Source organism: Hypanus sabinus, chromosome 29 (assembly GCF_030144855.1).
Source record: "Hypanus sabinus isolate sHypSab1 chromosome 29, sHypSab1.hap1, whole genome shotgun sequence".
Classification (NCBI taxonomy): domain Eukaryota; kingdom Metazoa; phylum Chordata; class Chondrichthyes; order Myliobatiformes; family Dasyatidae; genus Hypanus; species Hypanus sabinus.
Window position 1 is genome coordinate 16,537,336 of NC_082734.1, and position 14,472 is coordinate 16,551,807.

A 14,472-nucleotide genomic window follows, 5' to 3' on the forward strand; every position below is an offset into this window, starting at 1 on the left:
ATGGGTAGTAATCCTTCACAATTGCTGTCATGTGCCTTACAGACAGTGAAAAGTTTAAGATGCAGTAAAGTTAATCAGTTGCTGTATGATACCAAGTTTTGGAAATGGCCTTGCAGCCATATTATCTGTGGCTAGTCCAGTTGTTTTGTGTCTAAACCAGAGGTCGGCAACCTGCGGCTCCGGAGCCACGTGCGGCTCTTTGATTTCTGTGATGCGGCTCCCCGTGGTTTGTTAGCTTTTGAAATGTAATTCGAAATTTGAAGATTATGGTGATCTTGTACAATCTGAAAACTTTGCAGAGACACCGTTTCCTGGCACATCCGAACCGGCTCACAATTAGCCAGCGTTCCGGCTAAGGGTGATAGCCTACGGGGGTTTGTGAGTACGTGTCATTTGGAGCATCCGCGCCCACGGGGACGGGTTGAGGGAGGCTTTAAAGCAAGGCTGTTTAGTTTGAATAAAGTTACCTTTGACTGCAGTCTTTATTTTAGCGCTGCGTGTAGCACACCGCTACGTGTTTTTTTATCGCTATTAATATACATCACCACTGCCAATGCCTGACACCCGCCAGTGCGCGCATTCTTTTAATTTTTCGATCCAAGGTAGGCTACCTACGGAGTAACCTTCAACCCAACGTCTTTTTTTCGGAGTTCAAAATGTTTTTGTTGCATGCAGAAATGTAATTTCGTTTTCTCTGCAGGAGTTCATCAATTTCATAAATGCAACACATTATAGTTTGTTTATACATAGCATAAAGGCAAAAAAAAACCCGTTGTATGCAGTGTTATTTCATTTTGTGGCTCCCAGTGTTTTCTTTTCTGTGGGAAATGGGTCCATATTGGCTCTTTCAGTGGTAAACGTTGCCGACCCCTGGTCTAAACTGACCCCAGAATGCCGATGTGGAGAGCTTTGAGACCTCTATCATCAAGCATATCTGTGGGATAAGTGATCAAGTCCTGGTTTCAGACCTATTCAGGCTTCCTTAAACCTTTTCAGTACAAAGACAATTGCTTGGGCGCTACTTAATGCACATGCAGAAATTGAGAACTGCATTGCTATGGTTGCAAATTTTCATGCAGCAATAGATCAGCAGTCAAAATCCATTACAAGCCCAGGGCCTCTCTCAGCTATCTCACCTATACTTCAACTCATTCCATCTCCCGGAGGGACTCAATTCCATTGTTTCAGTCATTTTGTTTTTGCTGTATTGTTCTATACAGGTGTATTTTAAATGTCCACTGTTCTAAAACTGCTGCTTCTCCCTAACCAAAGTTCAACAGTCCTTGACTGCATCTCATTTCCTCTACCTCAGCTCAGGAGGACAGACTGCCTGTCCAAGTCGAGACTAATTTTACTTGGTCAGCTTGGATGAGTTGAGCCAGGAGCCTGCTTCCATATTGTGCAATTATTCATTTATTTAGAGTCACAGGATGGTATCAGGCCTTTCAACCTAATGAGCCCGCACCACCCAATGACACCCATGTACGTCTTTGGAATGTGGGAGGAAATTGAGCACCCAGAGGAAACCCACACAGTCATGGGGTGAATGTACAAATTTCTTACAGTGGTAGAACTGCACCCAGGTCTGTAATAGCGTTACACTAACCACTTTACTACCATGCAGTCCTTATAACTCAAGCTTACTCTAATCTATCACAGATCACAATGGAGCTTCTATCTTACACACAAATACATCCCCCTTTATCCTTTCCATTCATTTCCCATCCTCTCTGCAAACTTAAAACTAACTTGTTTCTTCCAGTTTTAACTAATGGTCTTTGTTTTGCTTTCAGCTGATGCTGCCTGACCTGCTGTTTCCAGCAATTTGTTTTTATTTCACATTTCTAGCATCAACAGCTTTGATTTTTCATGCCTGAATATTGTCCAGATCCTGCTGGTTGCTGGCACAAACTGCATTTTCTGTTGAGGAACTGCAAACAGAATTGAATAGTGTGTATTCAGTAAATTATCCCTGCATTATAAAAGGTAGGTGCCATAAATGAGGTAACTGAAGATGAATGGATCTCGTACACTTGAGAAATTCTTTCAGCGAATTCCTAAATCTGATCATCATGTTCCAACTGAATAAAAATAACTCAGGTCCAGTTTACTACTTATAGTTTGGTCATTAAGGAGCAGAAGTACCATTTGAGTATACTGAAAGAATTTGAAATTTCCAGAGGCTGGAAAAGGTTAGTTATAGGGAAAAATTGGCTGGGTTTTTGATTACCCTTTTTTTTGCAACTAGAGGTCGAGAGAGAGATATATGAGCCCTACGAAACAAATATTATGTTGCACAAATTACATCCTCCCTGTAGATAAGGTAGTTACAATGGGGTATAGATTTATTCTACTAATTATCTGAAAAAATTGAAAATAGTCTTCACTGAAGATAAAGGGCACCTATAGCATTTGCCTAAAATGGATAGAAAACCCATCGCTCTTAATTAATTTAAAAAGTAGCTTGACGTACAAGAATGCAATGGACAGATTAGGACCCAAAATCTTGCACTAAATTTGAATCACATTTCCTTGTGTAAAAGTCCATATGTCTGCCCACCTATTAAGGCTGCCACTGAGAGGCTTTACATAGGAAAAGAGTAACAGGAAACATACTAAGACAATTTTACCTGAATCTGGAGGACAGAAATTTGTTTCTCCAAGTTTTTCTTTGCTTCTTCCTCCTCTTCCAACTGCTCATGAAGCCGACTATTCTCATCTTCCAAGTGTCGCAGTTTGGTGCCAAATGCCAACTTCTGGCGAGTCTCTTCTTGAAGGAGCTCCTGCACAAGAGATGAGAAAATAGAAGTACAACATTTGTGAAGTGGGACAAAAATATTTCACATTACTGGATATGCTAGAACTTGAAACACTCCTATTTCTCTGTGAGAGAAGCACCAAAGTCAAACAATGAAAAGCTGATATCAACCGGGATTTGTGATGTGCCACTAACTTGTAAAGTAGGCCATCTCCAAACACACATTCCATTTTCAGTAAGGTTTCTACCTGTTGGCCCCCCATTACATCTCAGTGTCTCTTCAGCTAATCTTATTTCTCAAAATAGCAACCTACCCCCTATTTAGCACCATTGTATTTGTCAACTCCAGCTAAATACCCTCATGTATTTTCTCTCAAATACTCACAGTAATGGAAAACTGGAGGAATTAACATTTTTGTTTAGCTTGGTAAGTTTTTATTCAAAAGGTGCCATACAGATCAGGACTGGGATTTCATCTTTGTACAAAGCTAATGACATGGATGATAAGGAGTGCAATGTACCAAGCTTACTAATGTATTAGCCTTTGTGAACTGAGAGGGTAGAACAGAAGGACCAGAACAGGTTATAGGCAAGAATGTCAAATTATTCTCCTTAACACAAAGAATTACAAAAGGAGATTCTTGTCCCCCCACCCCAATGGAGAACAGTTAATGTGGACAAAATAAGACACTTAAGAAAATGATATCCTGGTCCTTACTGCTAATACATCTATGAACTTCAGTGAAATAGACCAATTGAAAGTAAATCTGTTTCCTTTCCCTGACTTGTCTTACAAACTGTACCAGTTTAAGTCTTTTCCTTTTTTTCATTAATTCTCTTAATATGTTTTGGATATTAAAGGATATGGAATTAGTACAGTAAAGTGGCACTGAGTAACAGATCAGCCATAACCTTACTGAGTGACACACCAGACACAAGGATCTCAATGACCAGCTATTGGTTCTATTTATCATGTGATTACAATCTTTTTTAAAACATAGCATCAGTACCTTCTGATAATCAGAAAGCAGCTTATTTTAAAATGTGTAAATACCACTGAACTTCAAAAAAAAATCAGCATCTCGCCACTTAGAAATTAAAAGTAAAAGTAACTTCAAGCTTCAGGTTATTGAAGCAATTGTCAAAGTACACCTGCGATGTAGACAATGCCAAGAAAGACATTTAATAATCTATTTCTAACTGCAACTTGAAATTACAGCTTGCTAGGTCACCTCAGAAGAGAAGCTCCCAACCTGGGGTTTACAGCCCCTTCAGTTAATGGCATAGAAAATGTTGGGAACTCCTGCCTTAGAGGGTGGTTAAGTGTGGTTAGCATCTTGAGATATTGGAGGATTTAAGTCACATGCAAGTCAGACTGGGAAATAAAGACAATGGTGAACCATGTGTGATTTTGTAATCATTACAGAGTGCCTGACAACTGAGCAGGGATTTGAAGACTACTGGCCCAGATCTCTCGATATTCATCCAGTAACAAATCACTATGCTGATAACCTCTATAGTTCTCAAACAGGAATAAAATAAAGAAATTCTCAGTAAACAATGTGCAATCTAATTTATCATGGATTAAAGTAGCTAAAATATAGAGCTGAGGAGGAATTTCTTAAGCTAGAACATGAAGAATCTGTGGAATTCATTGCCACAACTGTCTGTGGAGGCCAAGTCATTGAGTACATTTAAAGGGGAGGTTCATAGGTTCTTGATTATTAAGAGTGTCAAAAGTTATGGGGAGAAGGCGGGGGAATGGGGTTACGAGGGAAAATAAATCACTGATTGAATGGCACAGCAGATTTGAAGGACCAAATAACCCAATTCTATGGAGCTCTTATTTTAAGATTCAATACCTTAGATTTGTTACTTAGAAAAAAAACAAGAAACTTTAAAAAAAACAAGAAACTTTAAAAAAAACAGATCCATTATAAATGTTACATACCTGGGTATCCTGTAGGTGGGATTCCACTGTGCTGTGGTCCTTAGTCAATTTAATGACCTTACTTTCTGCTTGATTCATGAGGGCAGAAACGTTTTCTAATTCATTCTGCACAAAAAAAATAAACTTTTCAATTACCAGGACTAAGGTCAAGTTATATCAGCAAACCTGGGCTATGAATTAAGACACTGCTCCCCTCTCTGGTCACTTCCAGACTGGCAGTATTGATGAAACCTAAATGCCTTTATTACCCCCAAAACAAGAGCCTTGTTGATAACTTACTGCAACTGAGGCTGAAAGCAGAACCAATTTTAAATACAATTCAATTGTGACCACCTTTAAAATTTTGATAGCCTTTTAAAGCCTTTAAAATTATGGTTCTATTGATGAGTTCAAAAATACATTTTTTAAAAACAAGGAATAACCACAATACACAAATAATAAACTAACAATTCTCTTTACTAACCGCCCTTTATTATAGCTTCCTGACCACTCAATTGGTTGGTGCTTGCACACATGGTTATATGGCTTTGAATTACATACAACAATATCTCAAAGACTGATACCAACATCTAGCTTGTGCACTTACCTGAAGCTTGCAGACTTTCTCACTGAGCTCTGTCCGAGTTCGATCTACATCTGTGTTTTTAACCTGCAGCTCCTGCAACACTGACTCCAGCTTTTTGCGTTTGTGCTCAGAATCTGCCTTGGCCTGCATCAGACTCTTCACTTCAATGCTCAATTCATTGCGTTCATTCTCCAAGACTTGCTTAGCCTTTTCCACTCCAGATTTGAACTACAGGGAGAACAGATTCAGTCAGTTCAAGTTGTTAGAATCCAGTCTAAAGCAATTCTAAGTCACATGCCTAGAAGGAATAGATAAGTTAAACGATGCAGTGTTTATGTTTTCAGCAATGAGATTATCTACAAATTTGGCAAATAGCAAAGAAATTCAATGCTTTGTAGCTCTGCTCGTCAAATGTTTTATCACCTAACTTCTGGGGGTAATGTGCATTTTTCGATCACCATATGATGACATGTGGGTAATATTATAATAGACCAGCAATCACAGGGTTTAATAAAATGGAACTCAGAAGATAAAATTAACCATGAGATATCTTTTATTAATTATAAATAGGTTGAAACTGGTAGATGTGGAGGTTCAATGAAAATACAAAAGCAGTGGTCATAAAATTAATAAAGTCTACTGGTAGAATTTTCTATAGCTAGTAGTTAGATTTACCTGAGGAAGTGCCCCAAATATTTTAAGAAACAGGATGAGTATGGTGGGGGTGGGTGGGGGAAGAGAAGGGAAGAAAAGCTATGGTGATAAGACAGGATACATAGAGTACAAGGAAACCCAAGGGCTGAACATCCAGTTCAAGTTTTTTTTTAAAAATCACTAACATATTCAAGTCCCAAATAGGTTTCTGTTTTTTAGTGGACAATTAATGTACAACTAATTAGTAATTATTTTAACTGGTTGGTAAATGGGGAAAGGGGCAGAAGAGGTGTTGGGAAAATTTTTAAATTCATTGCTCAAAAAGAAAATATGATTTTCAAAAAGGATGACAAATTCAAAATAAACATTGCCAAAAAACACAATCATTATTTATTTTATAATTCACTATTCTCTGCTTTGACCTCCTGACAAAGTGTTTCGGCCCATGAACTGTTAGCAATTTCTTCCTCTCACACCCAACTAATGCTGCTTGACCTGCTGGGCTCTTCTAGCAGATCGTTTGTTCCATATTTTAACATTTGCAATCTTTGGTGTTGTCAATTTTTGAAGACTGATTTCAGTTGGATCTAAGGTAGCACTTTCTCTCAGTAAATTCATTTCCCCCATCTTTTATTGCAGGTTTATCAGCTTTACTCTTGATGCCAGCAGAGAAATTGACATACCCGTTTTGTCTGCTCCAGTTGCTCAGATAGATCCTCCACAATCTGGGAATGTTTCTGCCTCATTTCTTGAATCTGTATTTCATGAGTTTTAGCTTCATCTTCCAGAGCTCTCTTCATCTGGCTCACCTCTTGCTCACGCTTTGCTCTTTAAAGATTTTAAAAAGGGAGAAAACAAAGGTCAACACTCAAATGTAGAAAAGTAGTTACAGAAATTTACCAAGTTCATAGTACTGAGGGAGGCACAAAATTTAATTAGTACCCCAATTACCAAGATCATTAAGACCTTCTGCCATACCAAATCAGCACACATTTTTGGAGGTGCCATCTTTCAGATGACAAACTCAGTCCACTTGATGAACAAGATCTCCAATCATCATTCAAAAGGTAGGTGTTCTGGTCACTGCTCTCAAATGAGAGGGAAAAAATGATGAAAAAAAAAAATCACCACAGGCAAAGTTGTTGCTGGGTTTACCTGAACACTGATTTCACTCAATATGCTCAGCTTTGAAATATGACTAGCCTTAGGATTCAACAAAGCACCTCAATTTAAATGAGTTTCAATACAAAATGGCATTATTAACCAGTTTAAAGAATTTGTAGTGCATATTCACAATAACTAATTACTGAAATATTACTGAAACCTGACATTAGAAAGTGTGACAATAGCTTGTCAGTTTACTCTTTCTCCAAAACATCTGGAAAACAGCCAATAGGAAAATAGGCACCTGTCCCTTAAATGAATTTCCAAAAGGAACTTTGTATCAATTTATCAATACCAGCAGAGGCGGCAACTTGAAATTCAATGCACATTGATCCTTGCAAATGTACTCATTCCCTTTGCGTGATTACCTGAGTTCCTGCTGGGCAGCTGTTGAATCAAGAGTATCTTCCAGCTCTGTTTTCAAAGCTTCCAGCTCCTCACCAAGATCCCTCTTCTGTTTGTCAGCCTTACTTCTGGCTGCCCTCTCAGAGTCAAGATCCTCTTGCAGCTCACTAATATGAGATTCCAGCTCACGGATTTTCTTGAGGGCTGCATTCTTGTACGAAGATTCTTCTTCCATTCTTTAGAACACAAAGAATCGGGGGGGGGGGGGGGGTGTGGAAGAAAGAAAATTCACACATTGATGTTTGCAGGACATATCAGCACTTATAGCAAGTTATTTTGCATTAGCTATAATGCAAATTGAAATATTTAAGTAAATACCAAACCTTAAATCTAAAACAGGAAAGGCCTCTAGAGGACCAAATGACCAATGCAAAGGCAAGGAGCGTAACAATTAAGGGGTACGCTTATCTTTTCTACTATACTCTTAGTACAATTTTACCTGGCCAGTGCAGCCTGAAGTTCCTCCTCCTTCTTGGCCAGCTGTGCTTTAAGCTCTGCAATCTGTTGTTGTAGCTCAGCAATCTGGTCATGCAAATCTGATGAATCTCCCTCCAATTTTCGACGATTCTTCTCTAGTTCCTGTCGCTGTTTCTCCTCCCTCCTCAAACGGTCTGTCAGGAAACAAGCAATGTAGATTTGTAGTTAATATACAATTAAGACTGTTGGAAGCTCTAACCCTGTTCAGGATGGAAATGGCTACTGAATACAGGGAATTTGAAAGTACACCACCCCCATAACGGACAAATTATGCTCGTGAACTACTTGAATAAAATTTAATACATCAAGTTAGTGCACAGTACTGTCTTTTTACCTGAAAACCTACCCTTTCAAAAATGGAATAATACTTTTGTTTGGTTGTATTCATTGGTATTCCTGTATTGCTGAATGGCAAACTTGAACATACAGGAAAAAGTATTTCTATAGACCATTCTCTCATAGGATGCAAATATGTATGATTCTCATTGGGGGAACAGCTATAACCATAAACAGTCTAAATTTTTATGCTTTTAGCCTGAAATTGGTTATAAATTTGTCCAGTAACCACTAGCTTAAGGATAAATTGCCAATAGCCTTCTGCCTTACTCTGGTTCTACTAGTGATGTTGCTAGTACAGAATCGGATTTGTCAGTACTCTTATTGACTTTTACAACCAAGTGCACATTCTTTAAAAATACATCAGGAACAAAAAAAACTACCAAAGAATCCACGTTTAATCACTGAAATCCACTCCTGGGCACTTTACCTAGTATGGTTTAAATGTGATTTTACTCTTGATTCCTTAAGGTTGCTTTAGCTGGGGGTAATAGTGGAGATAAGCTCCCACTACCTATTAAATACTCCCTATGGCGTGCGTATCAAATAGCCTCCAACAATTAAGTCCATCTGGCCTTCACGTGTGGCTTAGCTACCAAGACCGGTGGAACTGTTTCTACTGACAGGAGAAAGGGCAAAGGCAGGTTACTGGCACCTTAAAACCATTTGCTTCGGACAAATGAGACTAGTCAAATATGGTTATCAGCTTATCTAAGGAAAACTCTGATCTCAAATCTTTACTGCCTTGCAGCTATACCCATGCATGGGGAAGACTTCAGGAGAAAACCTTAAGGAAAAATCCAGAGCTGGAGTCTCTAAGACAATCCTATGTTGAGTTCAACATGATCGCTCGTGCCAAACTGCATTGGTCTCTGCTGTTCCTTTGGGTTCATCAGCTGCCTGGAGAGGGGAAGCCTGCCTGCTACATGGGCAACAGCTTGCTTTCCATGTTGTACTGACCTGGCTTGCGTATCATGTGGACAGTTGGGACGGAACATCCATGGTTGACTCCGACCAACAGAGAGCCTCAGATTAAATACTCAGGTGACTAACCCTCCAAAATAGCTAAGAAAATTATTCAAAGTTGAATAAACATTTAAATCAACCTCACCTTCAAGGTCTGAAATCATTGTTTCATGTTTAGCCTTGAGTTTTGTCAGGCTTTTCGACTTTTCTTCTTCTTCAGCAAGATTGGTGGTGAACTCAGCTATTCTCTCCTCCAGAAGTTTCTTTTCCTGCATTTGCACACATCGCAAATAAACACATTGAGATGAAGAACCATTACTCCAGTATTTAAAAGGTTTTCACTTTAAGTCAAACTAGTCTGTACATCAAAACTTATTGAACAGGATGTTAACCTTTGACAGTTTATTGTTTTGATCATCCAGAACCAGGATTTCATCATCCATTTTCTTCAGCTTAGCTTCAGCAGTCACTTTCTCGAGCTGCAGTTTCTGCCTAGCTGCTTCTTCCTCTTCCAGTTGTTCCTCCAACTCCTAGAAATGGACAGGAATCAACATGAATTACTGCTAGTTGTCAATCTTTTAAACTACAAAGTAACTGTCCTTTACACCGAACACGGGGAGTTTCAAATATTTTTAACACACAAAAAAATATGGAATAGGTGTTAAATGCAATTATAACACATTCTAAAATTTATCCTTCCAAAAGCATCAACTCTAAAATCTGACAAGAGCTTTCATGTCCAAGAAATCAAGGCACACATTTTCTACTTTCCACATGCTTTGTGGGAATATGCAACCCTTTAACTACAATGCTTAAAATGTGAAAAGATTCTTTAACTTGCAAGCAGAGTTCCAAACAACAAATTCACCAGAATAGTCAGAACAGAGCTAGTTATAGTAGCCCCTAAATGCCACACTATGACCTTGCACCCTGATGTTTGCGACTTTAGATTCAACTATTTTCTCTACACCTAATATTATGCAATTTCTCTCCAATAATCACAATCAAATTGATCTCCTGAAATACTTTTGTCTACAGGGATTGAAGGAGATTTTCCAGAACCACTTTTCTTTTCTCTCTAGTTTAGCCAAGTCTTACACCTCTCCCAAGGCAGCACAGAAAAAAGTCTGGCCTTGTTAACTGATACTTGTGACTGAATTGCCAGCATATGTCATTCTTCCATAGTTTGGTGATGAACCTGCTATTAGAACTAACACATTAAGTGTTTGTATTAATGAAATCAATTTTCCACTGAAAACAATTAACAAATTATTCCTGACTAGTAGACACAGAAGGTGCAAGATAACTTGTCTTGTACAAAGATTAAGTTCATTATATATTGCTGACATTTAATATTACACAAGCTTCCTTTAACAACTGCCATTTTAAGGCCAAAAAAGATCTTAATTTCATCCTAAAAATGTTTTTGGGTTGCAAGGAGCTTGCAGTTTAATCTACGATTATTGCAGACCTTATCACTCAGCTTACCCTACTATTGCAACAGAGAGAGATGTGCACTTTACCTGGATGTTTTGATGCATCTTTTTCTTTTCTGTAAGTAGCTGCTGGCAGCGCTCTTCCTCCTCTTCTACCCGTGCTTCTAGGTCATGTAGGATCTCCTCTAGCTCTTGTTTCTTAGAAGCAAGTCGTGCCCGCATCTCCTCTGCCTCTGCACAGAGTTCAGTCTCAGCCTGCAGCTGCTCCTGCAGAGCAGACTTCTCAGCCAGTAACTGTGAGGCAATTAGCAAATTTGTTAGCATCAGCGGGCAAATTAAACTCCAACCATTAGACTATAGTTTGGTGATGAACCCATCATTACAACTAATGCACGAAGTATTTGGATGAATGAAGTCATGCAATTCAGTTTCCACCGAAAATGAAAACAAGTTACCCGATACCAGTAGACATAAGTGATGCAAGGTAATTTGTCTTGTACAAAGATTAAATTGATTATATATTGCTGAGGAAACTTGGGAAATGTTGGGGATCTACTAGCTATTAGAAACAGAATTTTGTTTTTAATCAAAGAAATTTCACTAAGAAATTACATCCTTCAGTGAACAGAACCAGAACCTTCTAAGTGGTGAAACAAATATTGTTATTATACGATCCAGTCAAATTTCATTGTGTTACACCATGAATTATTGCAGGTGATGCATTCTCACCTGGGATTGTTGCTCCTGTAGTTCAGCTAGCTTATTCTCTGTTTGCAGTTGCTTCTCCCTTGTTTTCTGCAACTCATCCTCCTTGGCGAACATTTCCTCTTCCTGTCGACTCACCTGTAGCAACGGTTTCACCTGTGTGCATTTGTAGTGCAAGTTAGATGAAAAATTACCAGGCAACTCTTAGCAATATGCAAAAGATGCTTGTATCTTTGTGTATGAAAGCATCAAAAATTTGATCTGGGGTTTTTTGTGTGTTTTTTGGGGCTAAGGTTCGGGAAGGGGGGGGCGGAATTAAGAAAAGGAATTCTCATATTCTGCCCTTTCACATGGCAGCATAAAGCCATTAGTTCAATAATGGCAATATAGAGATTTCACAAAAAGTCCCTCCTTTATGTTACAACATATTAACTTAAATGCCATTTTCTGAACAGAACTTGATATTTTAGTCCTATTCTATTATTTTTTTGATAATTCTGTGCATTCCTCATCCTCAAGCACCTGTGCAATATTTCTCATCTTTTCAGATAGAATAATCCCAACAACTGAACATTTTTCATCAACTTGAACTATGTCATTTTGAATATATAAAGACCTCTAGCAATACACCACTTTATAGAATAGCTTTCTCTACTTGCTCATTTTCAAATTGACTGAATCACCTCTTTATTTTTGATTCCAAAGACAGTAGTTCTAAATTTTCCAATAATTTCTGAAATGAAGTCCACCATCCCTAACATACTAGTAAACCCTTTACAAAGAGCCTACAGCTTTCGAAAATTACTCGTTTTGCTCAAGCTGAGATATAAACAACAGTTCAGCACAAACTCTAATTTGATTTATTACGTACATACCAATTAATATATGTTTCATCAATAAATTTGGCATGCCTGTTTAGTATTTGTGAACACCAATATCTTATTGTTTAACCACATACCCAAAAATCATACTATTCTTATATAGTCTTTTTATTATCAGATCTTCTAAAAAACATAATTTCACATTGCTCCGCAATAAACTCAATTTACTCATTGTGTGTTACTGGGAACATTGGTAAATGTTCTCCAGAGCTTGCTCCTGCAGTGTCCATGTGTCAAGGGGACTGCTGCTTGAGGCTTTGTGGGAAGCAAGCTTCTCCCTAATTAGGGTAGCATTTAATTACGTGGAATAGGAGGGCGGCTGAGTGACACGTGCAACACTTGGAAATCCTTCAAATTTGCCAGCTTCAGACAACACAACACCACAGTTCAAAATAAAAGGCATGTGGTCAGTGGCACAAGTTGGGGCTTGTGGATCTTGAGGGGCTGCTGATTTAGAGATCATTAACATTAAACCTGCTGTGGTTACAAGGGAGAATCTTGCCTCCCTGTGATTTAGGAATAGGACAAAACTTATGTTAATACTTTTACATAGTGGAGGGCCTTAGTATTATCTATGTTTGTTTTTTATCCATGAGAAATCCATGCCACAGTGAATTTCATCTAGAAATTAAGTACCCTTTTACAGAAATTTACAAAAGCTTACGAGTTTCAATCTGTTGTACAAAACATCATACTTGCCTTTGTAAACAGCCTCCACCACTGCCAATTGCGTAGCTTCAGGTAAGCAGCACAGTTTCTCTGAATTACCTTCATGGCATTCAGTTGCTGTTGACGTCTAGCAAAGGCCCTGTAATAAGTGGCAACAGGAACAATACCATTAAAAGTAGCTTAGCACCAACTTGAACTTTTTAAATTGGCTGCATGAATCAAACACTGAAATACAGAATGAATTTTAAGCTTGTAAACAAAATCTCAGATCAATTACTTGGGACTTAGAGTCTCCAAGAAATGTGAGCTTTGATCAAATGACAAACCTTATGAGTTGGAATATACAATGGAAATCAGTTGACTAAAGCTTTGGACTGCTGTTCTGATAATATTCATGTAAACAGCATGCTCTACTTTCTTCAGAGCACAAATCGTCTTTTACCAAGTGTCTAATTCCATCAAGCCATTTATTGATAACCCATGTAGACAGGAAAGGACAAGATCAAGTAAAATTATACGCCTAGATTGATAGCCACTTGGCAAATGATTGCCTGGTTAACTTTTGATCTGTAAAATGGAATCCAGGTCAGAAGAAAACTATATTTTTTAACATGATAGTATTTCAGGGTGACAATATGACAGGTGGGGCTTGATGGATATAGATAGTACTAAGGAATGTACATGTGAATGTACAACAAATTTCTATTTGTTCACTCGCAATTCAAAATAACATTCCAATAAATCAACTGGAACAGTGGGAAAAAAATATCACCACAGATCAGCGTGGGGTGAATAGAGCTGATGATCGCTTGGATAATCTGTACCAGCAGACACGTCCAGAGTAGACTGGAAATTTCTGAAGCTACCAGAGAACTTCACTCTCATTGTGGCAGACAATAATAAAGTGGTTAATTTAATTAGATTACTATAAATCAGATTTACTTTTGTCAAACAATGGGGCTAAGTTTCAAATTAAACGAAAATGAACATCCCTTTAAATGAAGGTTGTGGAGGAATACAAGGCTTTCTTGTCTCTCAGTAACAAAATATTGGGAGTATTTAAAAATAAGGTTCTTACTTTCTTGCCAAATAACCTCTACACAAAGCTTGAAATTCAATGATGACATCTGTGATCTTCAAGTCCCTTTCTTCCTCAAGGTGAGCCAACACACCAGCACGGAAGAACACCTTACTCTGTCCAATTCGGTACAAGTTAGGATCCAATTCTAGAGCTTTGATCTGTAGGATAAAGTGTTTCCAGGAATAATTATTGAAGTAAATCGGTCTTTTCCAATGGATGAAGAGACAGAGCTGACAGATGCTAACACTCGAAACAGTTCTACTTTGAATGGTTTACTGCTTCTTGTTTCTGACAGCTAACCGCCAATACTTAGTGTAAATGCTACATGAGAAAAAAAACAAGTGCGAGTTGTGAAAGGAAGGAAGGATATTGTGCAAACTGAAAGGAGACTAAGGAACACAAAAGAAATAAGCTGTTGTTTTAA

The 14,472-nt window shown here is 38.2% G+C and overlaps 1 protein-coding gene across 2 annotated transcripts in view; it reads right to left on the bottom strand.

Moving 5' to 3' along the window:
- LOC132383055 (myosin-9-like) overlaps positions 1-14,472 on the bottom strand; it is a 113,810-nt gene that overhangs the window by 21,370 nt on the left and 77,968 nt on the right. For both annotated transcript variants that reach the window (XM_059953777.1, XM_059953776.1), the window contains 12 exons: positions 14,046-14,206; positions 12,998-13,106; positions 11,442-11,573; positions 10,800-11,006; positions 9,669-9,806; positions 9,422-9,545; positions 7,937-8,108; positions 7,461-7,673; positions 6,612-6,756; positions 5,296-5,502; positions 4,710-4,814; positions 2,631-2,783 (listed from right to left, as the gene is read on the bottom strand). In XM_059953777.1, coding sequence (XP_059809760.1) covers positions 2,631-2,783; positions 4,710-4,814; positions 5,296-5,502; positions 6,612-6,756; positions 7,461-7,673; positions 7,937-8,108; positions 9,422-9,545; positions 9,669-9,806; positions 10,800-11,006; positions 11,442-11,573; positions 12,998-13,106; positions 14,046-14,206 — 1,866 coding nt within the window. The remainder of the gene's footprint in view (positions 1-2,630; positions 2,784-4,709; positions 4,815-5,295; positions 5,503-6,611; positions 6,757-7,460; positions 7,674-7,936; positions 8,109-9,421; positions 9,546-9,668; positions 9,807-10,799; positions 11,007-11,441; positions 11,574-12,997; positions 13,107-14,045; positions 14,207-14,472) is intronic.